Below are 27,962 nucleotides of genomic sequence, written 5' to 3' on the forward strand. Positions count from 1 at the left end.
TACATCACTCATTGTTTATACAGTATTGACTGCAGTATAATTGCATGTTTCTGCACGTTATATTTAATATAGAACATTGAAATGGCAGTAGAAATGAGATCTGTGAATGGAATTTTTAAGAAATCAAGATGTGTATTGTCAAACAAAATTTCTTTATATAAAATGTATTGACATCTGCAACTGTAGTTACAACTCTAATTGTGTTATAGACCTTTTAAAGAAACTGACAAACTGTTCATAGACCTGCAGACTTCCTGTAACTATTGCCTAAAAGATCTTGGAGATCTACATGATAATCTTGATCTACTTGACTTTTGGCTTGTGCCCAACAGATTGGCGCAGCAGCTCCTCCAGAAGGACATCTCTTGCAGGAAGCCAGATATATCCCTCATCCTTATCATTTTCTGGGCATTCAGTGGCTCCTTGGCTTGAAGTGAGGAAAGGGAAGATAAAGGAGGTGACAGAAGTGAAGTGTAGGACAAAGGGAGCAAAGAAACAGGTTGAAATGAAGTTGGAAACAGGACACGCTGAAAGGATAAGCATGGATTGGAGGAGACTGTTTAGAAATGGAAGGAGGGAGATGATGGAGGTACAAAGAGCAGACGACAACAAACGATGAAGAATGTGGAGAGGTGAAGGTGAGAGGTGGTGAGCGCAATGCCTCATTAAATAAAAACTCTCAAGAGTCAGAGTCAGGAAGCAGATGCTAGAGCTTCAATGGTGTTTTGAACAGAGAATCACAGATCAAAAGATAAAGTCTGTGTGACCTTTTAGACAGCATCCCCAGAGAGACGAATGGAGAGACAAAAGCACCCTCACAAACACAAACACACAAACACACACGCAGAGTGCCCCTTAGGCTTACTCTCCATTCTCTGTACTGGCTTCTTGTCCTTGCTGGCCTCCTCAGGGCTGCGCTGTAGGCCTTCCTTTGGGATGTACAGGACTATGTTGCCCACCTTCTTACACACACACACAGTTCAAAAATAACATTATATTAAACATTACACATCACACAGCCACACCAAGGCTTTCACTGGATTACACTCTGGTATGAGGTAACGCAAATCATGCAGAAAAAAGGTTTGTGTTCCTTTCAAAATACAGCAGATGCAGTAAAGTCATATATATCATCTCAAGAGAGCACTGCTCTCTGAGGTTTTTATGCCTACAAAGTGCAAGAATAGGAACTGCATAAAAGAAGGGAGAGTATCAAGAGAGTGGCACTCTTTTAGGTTTTCTGTGTCTACAAAGCACAAGGAAAGCAGCTGTTAAGTTACATGGAATGAAATATGCAACTCACTCTTTGCACTGAGATCAAATGGATTTCAATCTGCAACCCTCAGCAGGAGAAATCGAAAGTGTTTACAACTTCACCAGCAATGGACAAGAGAAAGCCGAGAAAAACATCCCTCTACTCCAAAGCACACCACATATGCAGTATGTACCACTTTGGTTTTAAGACGAAGGTGCACAAGGTATAAAAAATAACATGTACTAACATGAATCAAACTATTAGTCATAAATGAAGAGGTACATGAATGAAAGCAGAGGGGAACAGTGTGCAAGGTCCGAAAGAATAATGAGGGACTTTAAAGTGTTGGTGAGACCACAGCTTCCTGTTATCGGTTTTCACAATTAGGACCAGCATAAAGAAGATAACTGGGAATCATCAGAACCCACTTGTACCCAGTGGCAGCAACAGACAGCCCTGCATTAGCCTTTAAAGAGAGGAGCCAAACAAGACAAGGACAGGAAACGATGGAGGAAAAGAGAGAAATAATGAGCCACCTCAGAGCACAGAAGGCGAGCACGACAGCTGAAGAGCACATGACAGAAATAGGTGTGTATGAGTGTGTGTGTTCTTTTGCCAGTCAGTGGGTATTGTTTAATTCCATACCTGTTTGTGCTATATATGAACATGTTTCAATATGTGTGGCTATGTGCATGCTTTCTATCGTCACTTAGCCTTTGTGAGCCTCACGTGAATGCACGAAGTGACTGAGGTACAGCCTTGCTTAGAGCTAAATAAGTGCTTTGCATGATTGCTACCACTCAGTCTGACATTGGAGGGAAATCTGTTTACCCAGGAACTATAATATTACTTGTGTTCTCCATTTACATACATATTTATGTTCTGCAGTCACAGGGGGCAAATCATTGTGACTTCATTGTTATTGGATATAGAATGTTTAGAATAAAGTTTCTAGAAAGCTAAAAAAAATTGTTTACCCCACAGGGCTGATTTGAAAGTCTAGGGATTTTAAATCCTTGAAAGGCCTTTGATTGTTGGTGTATTGACTGAAAATGATATTGCAAAATGAGAATTTGCAGGGGGCTGAGGGAATAAAAAGGATTTCTGTCAGGATTATCCAATCTTTGTCTGATTATCCGGGAAACATGGAGCTGTGTCAGGTAGCGGAGGATGTAATTGTGGGTGTGCAGTTTCTGTTTACTACCAGTGTGGGTACACTGGTACATGCATTTGTGTATGTGGCTTCTTTGAAAGGCAGTGGCGTTTTGTACACTGATTGAGATAATTAGCATGAGAATTGAACCATCACAATTTACCAGTACACTGTGTGATTACCCCTGTGTGTCTCTCAATTCAGCTAGGCCATCAGCATTTACCTGTCTGGCTTTGTGAATAACAGAGAGCGTCTTTTTGGCTGCAACATGAAAGAACAAGTCCAAATTGTAGAGGCGCTTGTCGTTCCACATGAAGCAGATCAATGGTTGGCTGTCAAACTGACATTTTGTCAAAGCTGATAGCACCATAACCTTTACTGTGATGAACTCTTCTTTAAAGAGGAAATGTTTTGTGCATATGACAGGGTAATTTTTGGGTAGCTTTAGTGAAACTGATAAAAAGTGCTGCTGTTAAGGAAGGTTGTGGCTAAGGCATGGGATCCTCTAAAGGACTGAGAGAAATAATAAGAAACTATAGTATAATGGATCTGGAACCACACAGGGAGGGGGGAAATAGAAGTCTACATTAAATGTTTTGAAATTGAATTTTCATCAAAACCCTGATCCCAGAGGTGTCACTGAATATCTTGTCTAGTTAAGTTTATTAGTATAGCCCAATATCACGTACAAATTCTGTAAAATTCTTGCAGCCAACCAGTAAAAACCAGTTGGAGGCCAGCAGAGCAAACATCAGAACGCAGCTACAGACTAGCCGAGCTTCAGGAGGTGAGCAAATGTTAATAGAGGTGATGAATATCTGTGGCTAGTTAATGTTGTACAGAGGAGACCGTAACCATCCACTTTATAGGAGTCAAGAAGTGCTTTTGGAACTACTACCTTCTTTAGTGTCGTTTGAGGGTGAACTGTCTCTTTCTCATCCACTGATGCACCCACCTGTGAGACTGACGAGGTAGTGGTAAATGTTGGCGGTGTAGTTGTCCTTGATGCTCTTTTCCCAGTAGGTTCTGAAGGCAACCAAGTGGGCATGCAAACGGGTAGTCCTGCTCAGCTCTGGGTGGGGTCGCCCTGCACTGTGCCAAACTGTACAGCCACATCAAACGTCTCCTCTGTGGTTACCGTCTCTGACACATGAACGTAGTAGGCCAGCTGCTCTGCCACCTGTCCATGTAAAAGAGTGAAGCCGGGGAGAAATGAATCAGAGTGGTGGTGAAGAGAGGCAGATATATAAAAGGGATAGAGGGGGATAAAAAGAAGGGGGTGAAAGAATTAAAAGGGCAAGACAGAGAGGGCAGAGGAAAAAAAGTCGAGAAATTAGAAAGGAGAAAAAGGGAAGAAATGGAAATGAGGGTTGAGAAAGAGAAAGCACACAAGAAATGAAAGAGTGAAGCAGAAAAGGGAGACAGGGGAAAGACAAAGAGCAAGATCATAATGGGGATGCAACATTTCCAAAAGGCGCGATACATCCAGAGACACCCTGAAATACATAATTAAATTATGGCATTCAGTGATTCTCTTTTGTGGTGTCTCGAAAGCAGGAAACCACTGCGGCCATGAAATAGGAGACATTTTTATTAATTCCTGTGGGTCTCTTTAGATGCAGCTCACTTGGTATTCAGGGACATCATTACCAAAATCTACAAAAGCTCTTATCAGTTATAATACTGCATAGCACTGCGCCTGTGTGTGTAGGGGTGTGTGTGTGTGTGTATTTGACAAGGCTTGGCAGCAATCTCTGCGTCACATCTTTTGGCTTCTGAGGAGAATGGGCAGTCCAGCTTTGCTACAGTGTTTCTGACATTTCCATTAGTCAGGATGAAAGCTAAAACAGGTATCAGACAAGCTGGACACGGCTGCATAAAGAGCCTGAACAAAAGGCATTCGAACGCCTCTCTCTGATGAGGACATGCAGGTAACATGCATAGCAAACTAAACGACACATGGCCAATTAAAAAAAAACAGACTAAACAAACCCTTCGTCCATCTACTTTCTGCCACTATTTTCTTTATCAAAATGTGTTAGCTACTTGAACCTACCCATAGGAATTAAGCAGCCCCCCCCATGGGATTTTCAATGTCAGAACATTCATTATAGGGCTCAATGGGGCACAACTCTTTCATTAAGGGCTCCATAACACAAGTCTCACTGGGGTTCAGTCGTTATCTGCTGGTGCAGCACTCCACTGCAGCTACATTTGGTTAGGGGGGGGGGGCTTCGGCTGCACCTGTGAGGACACGGAGGACTCCGCCAGCTGCCATGGTTGTAATGGAGATGTCCTCGGTGGAATCGTACAGCTAAGTCATTGGTTACACCAGGAATGATCTACAGAACTAATAACTTCTGCTGGATGGTGGATCCAAGGACAAGAGAGAGAAGAGTAGTTTGGTGCGATAATGTCAACATGCAACTGAAATGGCGGGAAAAGTTTGTGCAATTACAGCCGATAATATGAATCCCCCCAATTATAACGATGTAAATCATAATGATAGAAGGCTGTGTTCTAACTCCATGAAGCACCCCAACCCCCAACCCACCTGGCCCCAAACGTCACCAGATATTTAAACACACAAACAGGTGGTGCCTGAGCTACCTCCAATATTATCCAAATTACATCACTATGCAGATTATACATGGAGCTGTCTTGTCTAATAATGCTAACAGGCAGGTACAGCAAAATGTGCATGTGGCAGTGTGTGACTGTAGGTGTGTGTGATCAGTGCCCATGCTCAGAAGCTGTTATTGTCAAGGGGAGGGTGCATGTCCACACACAAAAGCATACATAAACACTGCCGAGAGTGGACTATGGGTCACTGTATGTAAATACCAGCAGTGTGTTCCCAGGCAGAGAGTGGTAATTAATTCTATTAATTCAATTGATGAGAGGACAGTGACGGTGCAGGTTCACACCGGCACACCAACAATCTCAACCTGCTCTCCATATTCTTCAAATCTGGTATATTTCCGCTTTTTACTACATTGAAATTTGTTTACACTATTAAAAAAAAGAAGAAAAAAGATTGACTTACACTACAAAGAGAAAAATGCCAGTAAGGTTAGTGGGATGAGATTAGAGGGAAACAGCTGAAAGGAAAAAAAACATTAACTGGGTTTGGTGCACTATGGTCATTGTATAACAGTGCTTTTACTCTACATGCACTTCAGTAATCAGATTTGTCACTGACTTTCTAAAACACCATGTGAAAAGAAAAGCCCAATTTTGTTTGTCAACTCAAGAGATAAATGGAAACCCAGTTAACACAGTTGGAACAGAAACCTAATTATTTGACCATGTATACACTTAACCAAGTGACCAAGGTGTTTTAACTGAGCACATTTACACGACTCAAGACAGCATTGATGTAACAGCAGTTTAGTATGAGGAAGGACAGAAAGATTGTAGCTATGGGTAAAATATACTACATTATGTATTTAACATATAATCTCAAACTCTGTTTGGCTTTTTTATTTGAAATAACACTACTGTGATGCCTTATTTAACTAATATGCTGTTTATTTATTCAGATATAGTCTATAGTCTTTACATTTGGTTACTAAACTACTTGTTGCTTTAAAGTGTAATTTTTTGTTACCAAGTAAAAAGTCAATATAATTGAAGAGAACAATTATAGCAATATAACACTAATATCACTGTATATTGGTTAACCCTACTTGTAGCATTGTTTTATGCTTAATAATCTAATCTGAAATCCAACTGAAACTGAATGTAACTGTGCTAATCTTCCTTTTATGAAGTATGTAAGAGTTTAACCATTAAATAAGCTGATGTGCAGAGCTGAACAGTTGCTTGTATGTGTAAATGCCTAGACCTCATAACCTGCTGCTACGCTGAAACCAAGGCAGAACTACAAAATGAATCTATGATGCAGGCATTTCAATTAAGTGTACAATACATACAGTATATTGTTCCTATGCAACAGAAATGTTTAGTTTGTACTACTGGGAGGTTAGGCAAGTTTCTTGTTTAATCTCTGAAATCATGTCATGTTCACTACATTTAAGAATTAAGTAAAAAAAGGAAAGAATTGGCTTAGACAGCAGGAATGGAATAAGGGCATACGTTCTGGTTCGGCACTGGTATTATCACTATAGACGATATAGACATTTGGTTCTAAAAAAACATCTGGTGGATCACAAAAATCCAACTTCCTTTCGCTGTTTACTGAGAGACAGTCTGGATGACACAGCAGGTGAATCCTGGAAGTCTGCGTTTTTGGCTTAGGATGAAAGTTGCTTATGTTCACAAACATTGATTAGACTGTAGTAGAACGCAAGAATAACATATGTCTTTGAGTGGTATTCCAGTGTACTGTTCGTCTGCAATGTAGATAATGTAGTTCTAACCCTGCAGAGGGCCACTGTCGGTGGTTGGGAGACTTTCACCATCAATTCGTCATTGCTGACAAGGTTTCCATTAACAAGTTGATGGCTTTACCAGGTTACTGATGCAGGCATTTCTTCTCCACCAAAACCTCCTCACTGCATTCACCTTCAGTTTCTCTGTGGTTTACAGTGTGTAAGCACAGATATAGACATAATACTGTATATATGTAATGACATACACACAAAAAAATTCAATAGACCTTTGAAATGTAGTGATATAGTGAAGGACACCAATTTTCATAATTCCATCTGGTTCACATTGTCAGAATAATCCAGCCTCACTATTCTCTCTCTTTTTCTTTGTTATTTTGAGCACCATCATTACTTTTGACAGTAGTCTGGACTTCAGGGTGGATGTAATTGTTCTGAGACTTACTATTGTATAAATGAAAAATATGAAAATCTAAACTCCTGAGGAAAAATAACACAATTCTTCCTCCCAGAGGTAATCACATAATTACACAATTAGGCATTTTGGAGGAGAACGATACAAGATAATTACGCGATGCTTTGACATTTTTGTCAAGATTTGCTGGACGCCACATCAAAAAGAAATATGCATGGAATCAAGATGTGAAAAAGTGTAGGAAAAGACATGGATTTCACCTTGTGTGCATACAATCAGAAAATCTTAAATTCATTCTCAATACAGAGCATATACTTGTAGGTAAATATTTTTAATGTGAGCATTATCCTTTTGGCAAATCATGGCACACGCTCTGAAGTAATAACTTCAAAACTCAAAAAGTAACAATATTTTCAAAATGTTTGTGAGAGTAATGTTTATGTACAAATAATCACTTCTTGATCTACAAGATGTGCGTCATGTTTGCACACATGGAGTATGCATGTTCCTGTCTGTGCCCATCATTAGTATTTACCTTCAGATTGGACCTCCCGTAGCAAACGTGAGAGACTTTGGGCCGTTAGAAAGGCTGTAGCACATTGTCTCCTCCAGTCCTCCTGAGTCAGCTTCAAAATAGAGGGGAGACGAAAAGGTCAAAGAACTAAAAGTGTTAAACATTAAACAGGTAGTAAGCAGTCTTGTCTAACTTCAGAGTCTCCACTGTCACAGCTTTGTCTTTTTCCAAGTAAAGCTGAAATTATTATATGGTATCATATGATTGCTTTTATAATTTTATCAAGATCATGGCAAGTATGCATGCACCTGAGCTCATGACAAACTTCCCATCTTCCCTGCAAACTCCTGATCCTGGAATTGACAGCTGGGGCCTGTAGGGAGCACGATGAATAATTTGTGGGCAGAAAGAGCTGCAGGCAGGCGGAAAATTCTGAGACAAAAGTAATAAAATGGAGAAGTCAACAGCTTCATGAACTATTTATCTTTCTGGAACCGATATGTCCTCCTTCAGTCTCATTCTATACTGTTCCACTCTAGCCACCTCACTTGTCAAAGCCCACAGCAGTCCGGGCTTTATTGAAACTTTGATTCAGTTTCCCAAGTTGTCACTTTCTAAGGACTGTGTGCAATAAAGGAGACAGGTTATTGGGGAGAAGAACAGACAACGGGACTAATGAAAAAAGAAACCCTTACTGGAAAGAAAAAAGCAAAGAAACCCCACCCTACAGTCTGAGGTTGGAGGAAGCGCAAAACTTGACAATGATCAATACCATTAATATGGGATGCTGCAGACAGTCTGCTTCAGGCAGACTAACTATCTGCTGCTGGAAAAGACAATAGTGACAGGGTAAAGCTATTGTGTGATATTTAGCCTTCAAAAGTTTTTTGTAGGATAGTGGTTTGCCAAGACTGATCATGAATCATCAAGTTATATACATTTATACAAAATCATACAGTCCAAATAGTTCACATTTTGGCACATGGAAAACCTTTATTCACAGGTGCAAGTCCCTCCTAGAAAGTGTGTTGTCTATTAGCCAAACCATGCCGGTGAGGGAAGCCCAGGCTTGATATTGCAAAAAAAAAACAAATGAGAAGCCAGAGCTTGAAGATTTGTTTGAAAATAGTTATATTAAACATTGCCTGACAAGTTATTGTCTATTACCTGGAGTGATGCAAAAAACAATGTGGTGAGAGCACAGGATTCAAGCATATATTGCCTGAGCCCTGCTATCTAAAACTTTCTGCTGATGGACACTGACTAGTGACATTAAAAATGACTGCATATCATTTAGGTGTGCCAGTGCCAGGGCCCAGGTTGACTTGTCATAACAGAAAAAGCACAGGTGAAATAGATCTGGACAACAAACAATTGCTCAGTTAAGTGTCCCAGTGAGCCAGCATGCTAAATACTAAGGCTCTGGAACTAGCTCACCTGAAAGAAATACACTCATTATATGTCATTAATTACACCTGTGCTTTTCCTGATATGACACGCCAATATGTCTGGTGAAACATCCACTTTTGTATTACAGACCTGTTGTGTCAACGTTAATCAATTCAATTCAAAATACCTAACTGGCAAAGGGCAATTCAGGGCAAGCGAGCAAGGTATACACATTGACAATTAATTCAAAAATACAAACATGACAAGTGTGTAGTGCAAATGCATTTATCAGTCTATTACATACACAAGGTGAACTGACATTTTCTTGTACTGTGTCCGTTCATAGGTAAAACCAAACTTTTACTATTTCAATATGCTCTAACGTATAAAAATAGCCCAAAAAAACTCGCTTAAAACTGTTAACCTTGGCCAGAGTTAGCAAACACTTAGCAAACATTAGCTAGCTTAGCCGTTATTAACACATCAAAACTCGTGTATTCTCACCTTTAATGGCTCCACTGCAGCAGCGTTATGGGTGAATTACGGTTATTTGTGTAAATGAACAATACGGCTGTGAACACAACAAAGCTCTCCCCTGAGGCTGATAATGTTAGCCTTGTAAATAACATTACTATCTATGTAAACTGCCTATTTCAGGCAGCCAATACAGTATAATACTCAAGCGTATGGAGCGTCTTTCTCAGCACGTAGAGTGGGTCGTCCATGTACAGCAAGGTTGGTGGTTCGATCCCCGCCTCCGCATGTCCAAGTGCTCCTGAGCAAAACTGAACCCCACGTTACTTCCGGTGGACAAGCTGGTGCCTTGTCCGTTACCACATGCCACTAAAAATAAAACATTTCGAGAAACTGTTGTAATGGGTCAAAATGAAGGGGGCAAAATAAGATAATATTGACATGCAAAGAGATTTATCATTTATTTAGCCATCAGCCTTTACAGTACAGTTTCCATTCTGCCACTAGTCTGCTTTAACAGACAGTTTTTGCATTTCTGTCTCACTTTCTGCATCTCTGAAGGCTCTTAATTCATTAAAACATATTTGCTAAAATTACACAAATTCATAAAAAATTAACTAGGTTTGTTTTAATTAACTAGGTTTTCCCTGAGTCATCAACAGCCTAATGTGAACTCTGTTCTAAAGCTATGTAAACACTTGCTAGGTTCATTTATGTCTGAGGGCCATTATGCTATCTAAATAGCTGAGGAAGTGCATCTTCATTACAATCTTATTCCCCATTCCCCTTGTTGGTTTAAATCCACATCTGAATGAAAATGGTCTAAAGCAGTTGGCTATCAGTGTGGCTTTTACTTTACATTTCTTTTCAGAATGTCAGTAAGCTGTTCCCACAGTCGAAAACAAGTATGAAACATAGGCCATTTCCCATGTATCACATTGCCTGCCTCTTACTTTTGACGCATCTCGAGCTTTTAACCCGAGCAAGGTGAAAATGGATGGGCCCCATGTAGCATTACTATCAGTAAAGTTGACCCCCAGTTGAGCAGAGCCACTTCGATGATTTTGTCTAAAGGGTAAGTGCTGTACTGTAAACTGGGATGACTCCGCTCTGAGTGCTCTTTTTAGCTGTCTTGCCCTCTTTTCTGTCGCTTGGATTGTCCAAGAGTTGAACCCATCATACAAGGCGGCAGCAAAGACAGGAAGTTCACGGTCCCACTTTTAGATCATGTTTTATTTAAAAACAGAGATTAAACATTAAATTCCCTCCAAACCTTCTTTTCATGTGAGAGCGGGACAGGGGAGCTCTACTGTTGATAGTGTCAAGTCACAGAGCTCATAAAAGCAGTTCACCTCAATTACCTGTCCAAAATATTGCTGCTTGCTATCACCAAGGAATGCTCCCCGACACGGTGTGTGCTGAAGAGAGACAAACACACAAACAGTCAACAAGTATTGAAAAAGGTGGTCTCAAAAAGCATGATGTATACAACTGTATTTCATTTTGGATTCAGCATGGTGGCATGACAGCTTCAGGGTGCGCACTAGTTGGAAACTTAAATGCTGTAATACAAAAAAAAACATATTTCCTATTGGGCAAGTATGGCCCAGTGACATAATTTAAATGGAAATGGAAGTACATGTTAAATCCAATTAAGAAATCAAATCAATAGTGAGATAAACTATCTGAGATAAACAAAACAAACAAAATATATATACACATATATATATATATACATGCATATATATACATTACAGTTATTGGCGCAACACCCCTTTAAAACACAGTACATTTTTCCATTGGCATATAACACCTACCCTTATATTTACTTTGCATATAGCTGCTCTACTCATCACTGAGAAGTGTTTTTCTTACCTTTTCCTCCTCAGTCAGATTATGTCTGGCTACCTGTGAGCGGATGTGGACATTCATGTGTTTGTCAGTGTTCTGAACTGAATAAAATGTGAAGGTGAGTCAGCGGGGAGCTGGTGTTGGAATGAGCAGGATTGATGTGCTCACAGCAGACAGCCTCGGATCCATCATCGGCTTGTCTAAATTGAGCTCTCGGGTTTGTTCAGTGTAGAGTATACCTGCAGTATGGTGCCCTTTACAAGTCTCTGCTGCACAGGAGGCCACTGCAGAGAGGTCATTGTAGTAGCTGCATTCACACACGAAGGCACACGAGAAAAGAACACAAACGCGCGCGCACAAAAGCACACATGCGTGACACTTACTGTTGCTGAGCAGACCTGTGCAGAGGGCTAAATTAGGAACAAAGCTATAATACCGGGGTGTTACTGGAACAGATTTGTTGAACGTTGTCAGACGGACCAGCTGTGTGTCTAGACGCTGTTCCTTAGCACTGTAACAGGACAGATGTAGCACACATTTACATTTTTACTGTCAAGAAATACTGTATACAGCAAGTGTTTAGAGTGTGCAGATACATGGACAGCCAGTACGACACAAAAGCATCCCACGTAGTTGACAGAAATGTTGCAGTATTTCTAACAAAACATCGGCGATACCAAAACACTAACACTGTTTTAAGAGGAATGGCAAGGAGGGACTATTTTTTTCATTCACTATTACTCTAATTCATCTGTGGAAATGGAAGAAACACATTTTACCACTATTTATTAGGAAGCATTTGGTGAGTGTGTTGACATAGTTGTTGCTGCACTTTCTAGACACGGCCAGCCTATCATGTGTTGCTCCTCAAAATTCAATAACTGATGCTAGTTCAGGGCTTTAAATCTGCTTCCATACACCCTTGAGACTCAATGTAGACAATAGTGACGGGGTAAATCTCAGGGTTGAAGTAAAAAAGAAAGAAATAGCCTCCTGTCTTAGCCTGTATCAGAGCTGTCAAGAAAGATGGAGCTGTGGCAATCCAGGCATATTGTATATTAATATAACATGTTTCGATGATCGATTGGCTTGTATCAAGATCGGGTGAGGACATCCATAAATACACTCTAGCTCAAGTGAAAAAACCCCCAATAAAAACAAGGCCAAAAATGTTTATAAAACCAAATATCATACACTTAGTAGCTACTGCAGTTCATTCACGGATCTCAACCATCCACTCAGGCGCTTTAAAAAACAAATATACAAATGAAAATCAATACTTCTTTCAATTGCTATAATCACGCTAAATATTAAATTGTTCTAAGATTTAAGATGCAAGTCAAGTGATGTCAGTCATGTTTGTTTCCAGCAGCATGACGGTGTCATTGATCCCTGATGGTATTAAGAGATTAAAAGGTTCCCCGTCCTCGCCGTGTTGTTGACAAGCGTTGTGACTCATTACGGCCATTAGCATTAAGCTGCCTCATCAATAAGCACTTGGCCGATCCATCAGTCTTCCTCAGATGTAGCCCACGGGACACCGCTATAGGTCCCTGCCAGCTCCGAGAGCGGCCGCATGGGCACCCTTGATCTGTCGGTCACCACACACACATTCACCTGCCCTGGTGCTTGCCTGACAAGGGGGGGTTCAAGTGTCACTGCGAGCCTCTCTTCGTTTAAGTTCTTTGTTGATGCTACTGTAAGTGTTGTGTCAGTGCACAGAGATTATTTCTGCTTGTCAGCATGTTAGTGTTTGTCAGTGAACTCTTGTTTGTCATTTTGTTTTGTGGTGACTTGATCATTGAGGCCTTGAATGTGTGTGTGTGTGTGTTTGAGTGCACATGCGTGGGAGAGAAAAAATGCATGCAGTCTCTTCAAGTTAGTGTTTTTGCTGTATCCGTCAACTTTAGTGATGTCTTGTACAGTATTTTCATTTATGTATGCCATGTAGGTGTCGGTATGTGTGTGCGGCTGTGTAAGTGTCGGGTATGGCAATGTCAGTGTCAGTCTTGGCGAGACTATGCCGTGTCAATGTGTGACAGCCAGCCGTGGTCTGATGTGATAGTGTGCCACAGCGAATGACAATGTCTCGACTTAGAAACAGTGTGTAGTCTTTGAGAGGGAGTGTGTAAGAGAGAGCCCAAAAAAAAAAAACAAAAGACAGGAGAAAAGGGATATCTGTTGGGAGGGTGCTACAGTTCATCATGGAGGGCCTCTCCCTCTGCATGATCCAGGGCCCCCATCAGCAGAAGGGCTCCAGTAGCGTTGTCTCTAACAAAGATGATGAAGGGGTGATCGGCGTAGAAGAGCATGGGCTTGTCTATGTTCTCCTCCTCTAGATCTGCGTCTCCTTCCCCAGCTTGAGCGGCCAGCTCCAGGGAAGCCCAGTGGAGGACTCCGTCCAGGTGGAGTTTCCCCTTGCTCTTGTCCGACACCCCGGAGAAGTCTGCCACCTTCTGGTCCCAGGCGTCTGTCAAGCCCAGAGCAGACAACTGCTTCTGCAATCGGAAAAACAAAAGAGTGATGGAATTCATGGACTTGAATCAGTGCTCCCAAAGCTTGAGGCCATCCTGCAGCTGCATGCGAACATGCAGCTGCCGGGACACTGCTCAATTATGCATGTAAGACCAAACAACGAGTAGGAGGGAAAGCACATTTTAAAATGTCGTGATGCTGTGACCTCTAGAAGTGGGAGACGCACACTGTCCCTCCCGAACCTCGTCACGTGATTAACGTAAACTTAAATATACCCTACAGAACAGTCGATCAGTAATTAAGGGAGCTTTTCACCATAATGTTTATTTACTTCACAAAAATTCGAGATGGGAAGGAGGCTGACAGTTGCCCTTGTTGTGAGGTGGCAGAACAAAGTGGGCGACAGGCAGAGAGGAGACGGAAGGAGGAAGCAGAGGATGAATAATTTAAGAGTGATGCCCCGTGACCTGAGCACCTCCTTTGTTTTGCCTCTGATATGAATTCCACAGAAAGTCGTTGTCATGACAGGTAGTTTATCCTCCCATGGCAGAGGGCCACTCACAGTGACAGGCTTCTCCAGGGGCCGCATGAGAGCATGTGTGGGTGTGAGTGTGCGACTGTGTGTGGACGGCCACGGCTGGGAGAAAAGTTGCAGAGGAAGGATGTTTTCTAGCATTGCTTAAACTTTATCTGATTCAACTCTTTAGTCTCTCGGAAAGTTTTACATGAAAAGAAATGATTTGGATGAGTTGTTTGGGTAAATGGAAATATTCTGTGGGTGCTGCCTTGCTGCCTTTCTTTTCAAAACCACATTGTTATAGCTCTGCTCAGCTCTTGGAACCACATACTAATGACCAATTGAAATAATCCATGTAGAATGTCTGCTTTTCAAGTTGAGATGTGCCTGCAAGAGGAAGTTAAACTAGATCGTGTCATTAAACACTAAACATTAAATAAGTAGATGTATACACAGTTGTAGGCATCCGTCATTCCCATTCCAGTGTTTTCATGCAAAGCTCCCTCTCCACACAGACATGCATGCCACCTCCTGCTCTAATGCACTTCTATTGTCCTCATCCATTATTCCTCCAGTCTTCCTCTCTTCTCCCACCCGCTACCACTACATCACTGTCTTCCTCTGCTGCTCTGCCACTTGCCTGGCATCCCCATCCCTCATCTGCCCCGCGTGCCTCTATTCTATCCCACTCTGTCTCTCTCTCTCTCTCTCTCTCTCTCCTCCTAACGCAGTCTTTTTCCTCCCCGCCTCATCCTTCTCATTCTTTGACAGGCCAGCTCGCCCCGGTATACCTCGCTGTCTCAACTTCTCGATCTCCATCGGCGTTTTTCAATCCTTATCTAACGAGGAAACGGGAACAGATGTAAGCTGTGTGTGTGTGTGTGTGTGTGTGTGTATGTGTGTGTTTGTGTGTGTGTGTGTGTGAGGAAAAGCAGCTGGTTTCCCTGTCTCTCTGTGCCACTCAAGTCCATCCCTCCTCGTTCTCTACACCAGTATTCCTCAAGGACCCAGCTCACTTGGCCTACAGTAGTGCAGGTGCAACTATGAAGCATATAAATAGTACCAACCAACCTCACATGACCGAGCCTTCCTCTCTGACTCTGCTTGTCAAGGCAAAAGCACTTGGTTAATTTTTTTGAAGTTATAAAGTGTTTAAAAATTAAGGGACCCCGTGGCAGCACGCTGGGAGACAGGCCAGGGGTGTCAGAGGAGCCTATGGAGGCCTTGTGCACCGCAGAGGTGTGGCACTGCATTATATGGGGAGAAAAACCTCTGGGAGGTGCTCTTTGGCTGCCCTTTCTCTCTGAAGCACCACATGAATCTTAGATGGAACAGCACTGGGAGGACTGCTGATGCCTCGCACACAGCATCAACGGGCTATTTGTCTGCGAGTGAGAGCCACAGGCATTGTCAGCTGGTGGTTTCCTCTGTGTGTGTGTGTGTGTGTGTGTGTGTGTGTGTGTGTGTGTGTGTGTGTGTGTGTGTGTGTGTGTGTGTGTGTGTGTAGGGCTTACTTGGCCTACAGCGGTGCAGTCTAACCAGGCCTGAGGTAGCATGGCATCAACCCTCAGGCGTGCAGCACTCTGCATCACATTATTTCAGCTCGATGGTTGAGCCCAGTAAGTAGCTTGTTGGGTGTACCTGTGGGGGTTTTAAGGGGATAGGTTGTGGCAGCCAGGACATGTTACAGCTCTATCTGTGAGGAGTCACTGCGGCTGATGTTAGAAGACAGAGCAGCCTTATTAATGACAATGGGGAAAAAAGAAAGATGAGAAGAAAAGCAGAGATCAAATAGGGAGAGTATTTGCTAAATGGTGCTCTTTTTATATCAGCAGCTGCTTGCAAACTGTGGGACTAGAACAAACAGGAGCACATGTGTATTGCATATTGAATTTATTGCTATTGGAAATGCCATAAAGTATACATATATAAGTATATTTGCAAGAGTATGTGATGACTATTTGTGTTTCCATACAAAAACAGAAATGGGCATCAATCCAAAACAATCCCCCCCCCCCCCCCCCCCCCCCCACTAAATTTTGGACAACATAGTTGATGAAAAGGCAAAGGCAACAAGGACTGTCAAGTCTTCAGAGAGAGCTGAAGGTGAGTGAACTTTGTGAAAGTGAGCGTGAGCAAGAGTGGGAGTGAACTTAAGCAGAGCTATGGGTCTGGACCAAAACCTGATGAATTGGATCAAAACATAATTCTCATGGTACACTGCAATATTTTAATTAGGGCTGCAACTATCAATTATTTTCATTATTGATTTCATTCTGGATTCATCATGTGGTCTATGGAATGGAGAAAATAGTCACACAATACCCATCTTGATTTCCCAAAGCCCCAGTTGATGTTTTTCAAATTGCTTGTTTTTAGAGTAACAGTCCAGCTTCCAGGATACAATGACATAAAACAGAGAAAAACAGCAAAGCCTCACAAATAAGAAGCTGGAACTAGGGATTATTTGGCATTTTTGCTTGAATAACAAATGAAAAGAATAATCAATTATCAAAATACTGTCTCCTACTACATGATGTAAATGGCCCCAATTCCAGTTGTTAATACAAAATATGGAAGTGCCCTGGTAGCTGAATGGTTACAGAGCATGCAATGTCCCTGGTGGGGTCCTTTGTTGCATGTCTTCCCCCTCTCTCTCCCCTTGTTTCCTGTCTGCCTTTTCACTTCACAACTGTCCAATAAAAGGTGAAAATGCTGGGTCAAACCAGGTCCAACCTGGTCCAATCAATAATGCAGCTTAGACTGTGACTATACCCAGCCCAACAATCATAAGAAACTAGGGGTAGAAACCTCTTTATCGCCACTGCTTGCACAATTTACACCTCCTGTTTCCTCTGGCTTACCAATCACACCCGCCAAGGGATTCTTTTAAGCTGTTGCCACCTTAAACAACTACAGGCGTGTTGTGCTTAATTCAATACTGCCCTTAACATCCTGCGTGGGTGGTTTTCAAGTACGCAGTATGTGGCACTGGCATCATCACAGCTCCATTTCACGGACACATTTGATGCAGGCTTTTAAAAAAACCTCTCTCTTTCTATCAGCTCTCTTGAGGCTTCAAAGCCTCTCCGTCTCTTTATTGAGTCTCATCAGCAATACCGCTATTGATATCTTATTTACATGGGCTTTAACCTCTTTCGCACGGTCAATACGCTCTCTGTGTCTCATCCACTCACTCACATAATACACATGTGCTGCATTTTATTCCACAAGGCCATTTTATCACAAAGGAAAAAGAAGCCTTAGCTTTTTGTTAGATATTTAACTAATGGCCATGGAACACATCTGATTAGTTCATATGATGCAAGGCTGTGGTAGCTGTGTTAAAACAGCTGTCCCTCGACACTGTATACTGCGGCGTGTGCTCTTGTAAATATTTGATGGCCTTTTGACCTCATTAGCCATGATTGAGTGAGCTCTCCGGTGCACACTCGTATGTCTTAGTCACAGACTCGAGATACAGCCAGAATGGAGCTCAAGCTCGGCCATTAGTGTGTATGTGTGTGTGGCCTGGTCAGCACTGGATCAGAGACACAGGGGGAGAGCGATGAGGGTGGTTTATTCAGTGACCTCTGGGCCAGGCTTGTTAAGAGGGTTCTCCGTCTCTGGCTACAGGCTCCGACACAGTCTGCCCTTCACCAGAGGAGAACACCACAAATAGGGAGACGTAAAGAAAGAAAAAGGCAGAATTCTGCAGCTATTTATAGTTCTCTGTGACACTTTCCACCTTGTCCCCAAGCAATGATTGACCCCCCCCCCTCTTCCTCCTCCACCTCTCCTGCTCACTTGCCTGCCGAATGTCACTCCTATTTAGGTCAGCAGAGCCAATGTGCGGCCGCTGAGTGATGGCGTATTACAGGCACACGTGAGGCCTACTAAAAGGAATTCGATGGGACTGATATGACTGAAAGGACAGAGGTGAAGGAGGGAATGGGAGTGTGTGGATGTTGCAAATCCATGCAACGTGACTCAGAGGTGCGCGATTTTGTTTGTTCTCATTTGCCTCACACAGAGCATACGAGTTTTAGGTTTGACACACACACACACACACACACACACACACAGTACTATGATCTTCTGTTTGTCCAGATGCCGCCCTCAAGAGTCCATGGCCATCCTAAGCGCTGACAGACAGAGTGGTAAACAGTATTAACGCACGGTGATGAGCAATTATTTGACCGACCCAATTGGAAAAATGATCGTCAGAGAAGACATGGCAGGATGTCACTGGCCAGAGGGGTTGGACAGACAAACGAAATGAGATCGGAGTGGGTTGAGGGTTTGTACAGAGCTTTAGCCCTTTCATAATGATTCCTCAAGTGCACTTCTTTTTCTTGGGGGAGCAAACGGAGGGAGACAACTCCTGACGAGTCAGAGAAACAGAGGCCAAAACATTCAAGTGCTTGTCTATAATTGGGTTACATAATGAGAGCAAAGTACAGCTACTTTTAGTTATTTACAAGAGTAAAAGTTTTTTATCCTGTCAGGCAAACTCTCTTGCAGGGACAAAAGAGGATTTGTGCAACAGTATGTTTTCTGCTCTTTCCCTGGCGAAGTCATAGCCGTGTCAAAAGGAGTTGTTTCAAGCTTTAGTTCTAGATTACAGCCTCCTCCCCAGAGTGTCCTGACAATTTTAATGTCAAAAGCTTGTTCTTCAGGGCATGGCTAGCAGAATAACATGGCAGCACAACTCTTCAGAGATGTTTTTTAAACTAGAAAGAGGGCAAAGTGGATTTCATCAGTCCATGATGAGGTTACAATGTACATCTAAAGAGGACATGGTAATAGGTTCCAGTCAGCGTACACTGCCCTGGGGAAATGGGTTTTACTGGCATGCCCTCTGTATCTGTCAGGTTCAACTAACCTCTCTCTCTCTTACTATGTCTTCCTCACTCATTCATAACACCATACCACCAACTACTGTATCTTTCTTTGACCCAAAGGGTGTGTTCAACGCGATGCAAATTTTAGAAGCAGAGTGATTGCATACAAAGTCAATGGAAACATGCAAGAGGATGCAAAGAGACGTGAATTCGCTCTAAGCTGTGGGGAATGAGGTGAAGATGCATCCATGCAATATGAAAAGGTTTCAACTTAATATAAAACTCTGTGCTGATCCCAAGGTTGTATGACTGCACTTCAGGAGAGGAACTGGAGGAACAGTTTCTGGTGACTTCTGAGATCAGTCAGTCTGAGCGGTCACATTTACATCCACATAGTGGTCAGTGCATACATTGCCAGCTAGTCACAGCTAGCTAGCTAAACAGTCAGTGTCTACACAGTCAGTACACTGTGTCAGATACAACAAACTTGATTGAGACATCCCGAGTGAGTACATTATTTGGCAACTGCAAATGAAAAAAGTTCACTTGTAGAACTATGACGGCAGCCAACGTCAGTACCATGAGCTAGAAAAGGAAACTCATGACCCACATGAGCAAGACAATCTCAACGCTGTGGAGGCCTGTGTGATTCTAGCAACTTGTCTGTGCCCTTGCCCCTGCTGTGGACCCCGTGGCCTGGTCAAAAACGTGCTTTTCCACTAGCTTGACAACTCTCCAACCTTCCAGTCAGCAGACCCGACACAGCCTCCAGTTTGCCCTGTATGAACCATGGCAACCCCCAAGCACTCACATTAGCATCAGAAACCACTAAGCTGCTGCCTGTCTGCCTGGTGCTCCTCCTGCCTTCCTCTCTTCTGACTCAGGCCAGCTACCTGCCGGCTCTGGGGTTAACAGGAGCAGAGATACAAGCAGACCACCGGCTGGGCTGTGTCATGACCTTTGAGCTCCTGCAAAAGGTAGACTGTGGGAGGCTCCACCAAGGTCACAATTCTCAGGCTATTACAGCACAATGCTGTGTGTGTGGCTGGATGCCCATCACCTCAAGGGAGAGAGGAGGAGTGTGGGAAGGAGTGACATTTGAACTCACCTGAGTCAGTCTGCACTGAACTGGAAGGGGCAAGCCAGGCCACTGCCTCCGTCACTAAGAGCACTTAAGAGGAACAAGAAGACGAAGACAGAAAAGTAGGAAAAAAACAGAGGTCACAGGTGAAGAATGCATGGAGGAAGAAGAGAAAGAGGAAGAAATGTACTGCACTGCAGAAAGAAGACATACGACTAAAGAAATAAAAAACTCTTAAAGGAGAAGAGAAAGAGAACCAAGATAAGCAGAGTGCGAGTCAGGAAGAGGAGGTGGCCAAGACAGAAGCAGAGAACAAAGAAGAAGAGACACGGAAACACCAAAGAAGAAGATGAGGAAGGCAAAGAAACAATGAGAATGATGGCCGGATTTTGTGGTGATATGAGAAACCATATCAGGTGAAGTGAAAAATGACGCAACGTGCGGACACAGGAAATGACTGAAAGATAGAAACTAAAAGAAGGAATTACAAACGAGGCTTCATACAGGGATACACTCTGTCAAATTCCACCACGGTATTAAAAAGCTGAGCAACCACTTCTCCACTGCATATCTGCCATACAGTAGTGATACTCAACTTGCAGCCCATGGGGCAATCTGGCCTGCGATAGGGTGCCAGGTGGACCATTTTCTAATTCACAATGAAAATAAATGGATTCACACTGGGATTGTTTTTGTTTGTTTATACCGATTAGTAAATGTCCCTTGGCTGTTTCTCAGCGATCTGTGCAGTGTGCTGAAGCGGTGACACTTGGTTTCAAAAAGTTCATGTACAGCTGACCTACGCGGGGCATGTGGGAGACGTCAGGGCATTCTGCCAGAAAGCCTTTCTGACAAAAAGACAGAACTTTCACCCGGGAGATCATGTCCGTGCTCTGTGTGAAACCAAAAGCCCACATTGACTTGTTATTTTAACCCAAACCATGATCTTTTCCTGAACCTAACCAAGTAGTTTTGGTGACTAAACCTAACCAAACTGCCACTGATTCACAACATTAACCACGTGTTAGAAAGGCGTTCTGGTAGAAAGGCCTGAGGACTATTAATGTTTGTTTATTACCTGGCCCCTTATCTCCTGTCATCTTGCAAAACTGGCCCCCTTGCAAAGCAATTTGAGTGTCCCTGATGTACAGTATAAGCAAGTGCAAGATGGATTAAAAGACAAACAAGATTCAACCAGTATTATTCCCGCAGAAACACCTGCAGATCTCCCAAAAAGAAAACCTCAAACCCCATTGCCAGGGCAGGTGGGGTGACTCTGGAAATTAGGCCAATTCGAGATGGGCTGCGTCTGGTGGGGATGGAGCACCTGGTTGTTCACACTCACTCCGAGGATCTGCCAGAGCCAGCCAAGGCCCTTGGGGAAAATTCGGGAGCTGCAGCCATATGCGCACCACAGGGAGGGAGAGGAAAAAAGGATGCAACCACAAACCAATAGGATGCACCTCACTAAAGACATGACCCCCAAGTTTAAACTTACCTTAAGTTTTAACTACCCTAACTTTTAAGTCATCATTATATCATCATTTGTTAGAACATACATGCAAAACTAGAAGTCTGTTGTACTAACCTGCAGACTGAGTGTGCTGGTGATGTTCGCCTTGGGCAGCGAGATGGTCACACTGGTGATATTGGCCTTCTCCAGCCACTTGGACAGCAGCTCAATGGTCAGAAGCTTGTCCAACCTTGCGAGATTCTCGACATGGAAGGGCAGCAGGAGCACCATGCTGGCCTTGCCTCTCCATAGAGGCGCCTCTAGAACCTGCACCATGTTTTCCATGTCTTCATGGTGACGATACAAACCTGGAGAAAAGGCACGCACAGAGTTGAGGAAAGATCTGAGTCGAGGAGAGAGACTTATATGTATGCCATAATGTAACATGTTTTGCTTTTCAGCAGTAGTTCAGAGCAGGAGCTCTACAGTAGTTCCCTTGGAAGTTGGTTCCAACGTTCATTTTCAGCCCTGTCACAGCAGTTACTTGGTGCCACCTGAGTTTTCACCTGCCTAAATGAACTGAACAGGAGAAAACACTACAGAGTTGGATGAAATCCATTCACACAGAATGTGAATGCAACCGTAGACAGGATGAACAAGGATCACTGAAATAAAATACGTTATAATATAGCATTAAATAGAACACAATGTATCCCTCCAACATCTTTTACTGCTGTCATAGCAGAAATCCACTCGGCCTCGTTGTTGTTTTAAGACAATACATAAAATATGAAAAACGTGTTAAATAAATCATAAGGTACACAGTGATAAATAGGAGGGAAGCAGATTGGACCTTACAGATGTTCAAGCCATTTTAGCACTCAAATTGCTTTTCACTGCATTTATTTGCTGGCAAGAGCACAGTGGCGACAGGCGGGGTTTTTTTTACCTGCTCTGTGCATCATCATCACTTTGGTGTATTTCTTCCCCAAGAAGGTACGATGATCTGTGCTCTCGTCGCTGAACTCTCTCTCCCACAGCCCTGAACAAACAGCCAAACAAGCACAGAGGACAGAGCCATTTTAAATACGGACCACCTGACATGGATGGGCTGTAAGAAAATACTGAATCATTGAAAGAGGTGAAAAGGTAGACACTACGTTAAACAATGCCATGTTCATAAATACATATAGACCTCCAGCTGACACCGCTCATGAATCATCTATATCTATTACCCATTAAAAAAAAAGTCTTCTCTTCTCAAAGCTGCTGAGTTGAGTGCTTTACTGAGGCAGTTATGAGGTCCTTAAGGCCACACTGTCCCATTCACTGTTCACCACATCCCACTTGGCCCTGCTAACCCCTTGACAGCTGTCAATTTAGGAGGGGCTGAGAGTAGAGTGGAATTACTGTTGTAATAACCTCACAACACTTTCCCAAAGACGCCGGGCCATTCAATCGTGCAGGGGACACTGGATAAAGCGAGGAGGTCAACAGATTATGACTTACGTACTTATGTCACTCTTTGTGAATGACGCCTGGGTCCAGCTAGGGCTTCAACTAGTAATGATTGTCGTGATCTATTAATCATCTGAAAAGATCACCCCACTCATGACACAATACTAAGGAGCAAGAAGGCCAAAAAAACTGAATGGCTCATTTGCCCTGATGAAAGTCTAGAGACCAATTGCTTGGCTTTATTATTAAATACTTGCATTGGAGAAAGCGTGCCAGGCCTTCTATTCTCCGTAACATCGATAATCAATTCGTCTTTAAAGTCAGAGATCAGAAAATACCCACGGCAAGTTCCCAGAGCCCAAGGTGACATCTTCAAATTGCTTGCTTTGCCCCACACAATTTAAAATGCTCAATTTAAAATGATATAAAACAGACTAAAGCAGCAAATCTGCTCAAATGCCAAATATTCTCCTTTAAATGTTCAGCATTTTTTGCTTGATAAATGTAAGTCATTCATCAAGCAAAAATGCCAAACCTTCAAAAAGGTACTCTAGATTAAGTATTGCACTTCCATCAAGTCGGGGCACTTGCAAGAGACGGATACAAACAAGAATAAGAGTCTGCAGGCATGCTAACAGCTCTGTAAGTCTGTGCTTAGGCACAGCGGTGCTTTGAGCTCAACAGCATGCTGACATGGTCCAAAATTCCATCCAATGGACCAAAGTGGAGGCCCGACCAACCAGTGACCGATACAGCCATCCGTTGCTAGCATGGCTAAAAAGAATGGTCAAACCTGATTAAACCTTTCTTGCATTATTTTGTACATTTTTTAAAATACATTTTGTTGAAAACTTTAAAAACAGACAGAAAAGAAAAATCTTCAGCAGAGGCTGAAATATTCCAACATTTCATTTCTGGTAGGACTTCTGTCAAACTCTACTCCCCTGGTAATGTCCTCAGTGTTATTTTCTTCACACTTTGGAAAGCTCCAGAGCCACAGAAGACATTATACAACTGTTTTCACGGGCTGACTGGTACTCCTTATGACAAGTTGATGTGTAAAACTGGTGCCTCTTTAAATTGTTTAATTGATTATCTTTCTGTTGATTAATGGACTAATTATTTCAGCACTAGGGGTGGCTTTCCAAAAACCCTCCATACCATACCCATACCAAACACCCAGCCTCCATTGGACCCCAGCCAATCCCAAACCACAGCAGAGCGTGGTTGTCCCTCACAGGCATGCTCACGCAAGTCACAGACATTCGCTCCGCTTCCTATAACATCAGAGAGTGAAATATGATCGCACTGAAATTCAAAAACAACTTGCTGAGGGTTACCTGAAGTGGCAGCCGTGTTGTCGAAATGATGTCATCACGAGGAATAATTTCTCCACAGTGTGTGTACATGCGTATGTGTAAAGAAGTTGTATCGAGCAGGGAATGTAATGACCACACCGGCCTGCACAGCGGACTCCGTGTGTGGCTGTGTGGGCTTGCGTCTAGACAGTCGGTCGTGTTGTGGGTTTGCACTGCATTATCTTCTTTTATAGGACAGCACGGCAGAGATCATTTGAAACCTGAATCCATTTATACCCATCAACAATAAACAATGCAACAATTGCACAGCTAAGAAATCCAATCGCTCACAGACTTATCAATTCATACTGTAAACTTCAGGCCAGAAAACCAGAGGAGAATCAATGGAGACCGACCGGCTTGCTCCCCTCCCTCATCAATTTTTGATTACTAGTAGTTGTGGTATTTCAGAAGCTATTATTAGAGGTTAAATATGTGGGGACTTGTTGTTCTCTCTCGCCTTTTCTTTCTCCTCTTCTAGTTCCCCATGTTGTTGTGCTATCTTGTATATAAGTTTCTCTCTACTGTTTTTTTTTTTTTCCACAATCTTATTTTTTCCCCCTTCCGTCTCCAGTGTTTGTTTGTCTAAAACAGGAACAAAGCCTGAATTAATTAACTAGTGTGGACTGGAACTCCCAAGGTAGGCCTTTTACATCCCTCCACTATGTCTGTCAATCTCTTTTGCTCTCTCAGCAGGCCACCCTCTCTTTACTTTTCTCAGTTTTTGCTCTCCCCAACGTCCCCCCCCCCCCACCCATCTCTTTCCCCCCTGCATCTCTTTGTCCCCTTCCCACCCAGAAATCTCTCCTTACACTGCTCTTTCTCTGCAGTCCTTTTGCCATTCTCTTTGCTTTTAACATCTCTCTACTACAAACATGTTCCACTACTAATTGCCCCTGACCTTCCCTTTCTTTGAATACTGTGTACAGCCCAGGGAAGGAGGGACAGCAAAGAGCTTTTTTTAATTCTCCCCTTCAATAATTAACCAAAGGGAACGAAAGTGAAACAAACAAAAACGGGCAAGGAAGCAGATGCCTGTTCAGCGCCAAAAGAAACTCCGGCACCACCTCCGAAACCATTACATTATCACAATGAATTGCCTCAGGACTCTGAAATCAAAGACAAATAAAAAAAGTTAGGACAAACCGGAGGCAGCTAGTAAGAGCAAGAAGCAAAGTATCGACCACTTTTAAATTATGAATCAAAAGTAAAGGAATCCAATTTTCCGTAATCTAATTTGTGTGCTGCAATCTGCTGTATAATCTAATTTGTATATTTCCTCCACAAAATTAATGAACCGACCAACGAGGGTCGGTTCACAGAAAAACTAATTTCGTAATGAAGTCAAAACATCAAACAAAGAAAATTAATTAAATTGCTTATCAATGTATAGTCTGTCAGGGAATGTTATTTTCAAAAGGCTGTCTATCTGTTGGCAACCTGTTTTCACTTGCCTTCGCAGCAAGGCCTTCTTTGCACCTAATAAAAAGAATACCTGCAGGAGGAAACAGAGGGAATAGAGGCAGATAGAAGCAGATAAGGATGTGAACAGTGGGGAGGAGACAGGGGTAGATTAGACGCGCGATAAACAGTGACAAAAGCACAAAAACAGAGACAAACGCCACAAAAAGAACAAGTGAAACAGAAGGATATATTTAACACATAATCATCTTTGTGAAAACAAAAATGAGATTCTACGTCAGCAGCAGGCATGTGAAAGCTGGCTGTGCTCTGAGAAAGAGAGAGATGGTAGATTACATTCCTGAAAAGTTGTCATGAAAAGAAGCTATTTGCAACTTCTTGACATTCCTGGACTAAAATCTAGTTATATACATAATGACAGCCTTTAACAGCCAAATAAAAGTCAAATGAATCTACTTTTTAAAAGGGCACAATGATGAAGGATGAACTTCAGATAAGGATTATATGGATATGTTTTTGGGATGCAACTGTTAGATCACAGATGGGGCTTCTAACTGACTGCGTTCGCACCGAAACATTGACTAGTTTCCACCGCTGCAGCCCGTCACAAAAAACAGATCTGAGCCAAGCTGTGCCGGTGCGGACTTGGAGCGCTCCGAGCACAGATGTTAGGCCTGACACCGAGGGAGAGAGTCTGGACACTTGTTACTCAATTATTTAAGATGACACATCACCCCCCAACGGAAGATGAATAAGCTCTCAGTGATAGACCCCAGAATCATCCTTTATCTGCTGTGTCCACCAGCTGGAGTCCACCGCATGCACGCACACAGACATGCATACTGCACACGGGTGGGCATGCTGGCACACACAACATAATGAGCAAACTGGCGTGTAGGCTTTCACTGCTGTCTGAAAACGGTACATGTGCATGCGATATTAATATTCTAAGACTTCTCATCCAACACAGCAAACAACTTCAATACAGAGCCATTGCATAATTACAAATGACTCAACAATTACAAAGCTCAACAGTGTATTTCAGCCTTACTCAGTCCAGCCTAGTTGCTAGTTATGCCATTGGATGCTCACCATAATGAAATATTCAGTTAGTGCGGCCATTTAGGGTCACAGCCAGCACTGTTTTGGACACACTGACAAATGATGACATGTTTGCATACCATTTTACCACAATCATTTCCCATTACCCCACCAATGTCATATTTTCCAAGGTTCTGTGACCACAGAGCAAAGTTAGCATAGTGAACTGAGTATGTGTGTGTGTAAACTACTTGTGCATTCACTGTGCTCACCTTTAAAGCGCAGGGCATTGGCCAGTATCAGGGCTCCAGCCTTAGCCTGGATTTCAGCCGCTAAAGGAGCTCCCTCCAGCCCACCAAGCCCTGCTTTAGCCCAGCCATGGAGCTGCTTCAGGTCAGCCTTGGAGTCTCCTTTCCCCAGTGGCTGATGCTGCAGCCTGAACCGGGCCTGGCTCTCCTTCACAAACGCCTGGCTGACCGGAGGAGCCTGCTTGGAAAACAGAGCTAAGGATGTGTGCAGGCGAAAGCTGGTCCCATTGGATTCGGTGAAGCTCTTCAACGCCCCGGACAGAAGCTCACCAGCATGGGCTCCAGGCTTGGCGGGAGATGGGGTCTCGAGGAGGTCTTGGAGCTGGCTGGCAGTGGTGCCCGCTGAACCTCCACCCAGCGCTCCAAGTGAGGAGGCCACAAGCAAAGGGGAGAAGAGGGTGTTTACTGAGCTCGAGTCCGAGCGTAGCGCCTGGTAAAGGCGCAGACCCAGAGCCCAGCTGGGGTCACCCAAGGGAGGAGGTGGACGGGGTGGAGGGCTGGCTTGGGCAGCAGGGCTCTTCTTGGATGAGCCAGCAGTGCTGCCCTGCACCAGGAGGACTGGCAAAGAAATTAGGATATAGACAGGAAGCCTGGGCAGCATG

General features: G+C 43.1%; 1 protein-coding gene across 1 annotated transcript; it reads right to left on the reverse strand.

Annotated features, from left to right (window-relative positions):
- Nucleotides 1-13,595: 13,595 nt before the first annotated feature.
- On the reverse strand, nt 13,596-27,961 carry serpinh2 (serine (or cysteine) peptidase inhibitor, clade H, member 2). Its single transcript, XM_070930264.1, has 4 exons — nt 27,325-27,961; nt 22,723-22,815; nt 21,909-22,141; nt 13,596-13,901 (listed from the first exon to the last, which is right to left on the reverse strand). Exons 1-4 carry the CDS (start codon nt 27,959-27,961, stop codon nt 13,596-13,598), a joined length of 1,269 nt encoding a protein of 422 aa, XP_070786365.1.
- Between the last annotated feature and the right edge of the window lies 1 nt (nt 27,962).

Source organism: Enoplosus armatus, chromosome 23 (genome assembly GCF_043641665.1).
Source record: "Enoplosus armatus isolate fEnoArm2 chromosome 23, fEnoArm2.hap1, whole genome shotgun sequence".
NCBI lineage: Eukaryota > Metazoa > Chordata > Actinopteri > Centrarchiformes > Enoplosidae > Enoplosus > Enoplosus armatus.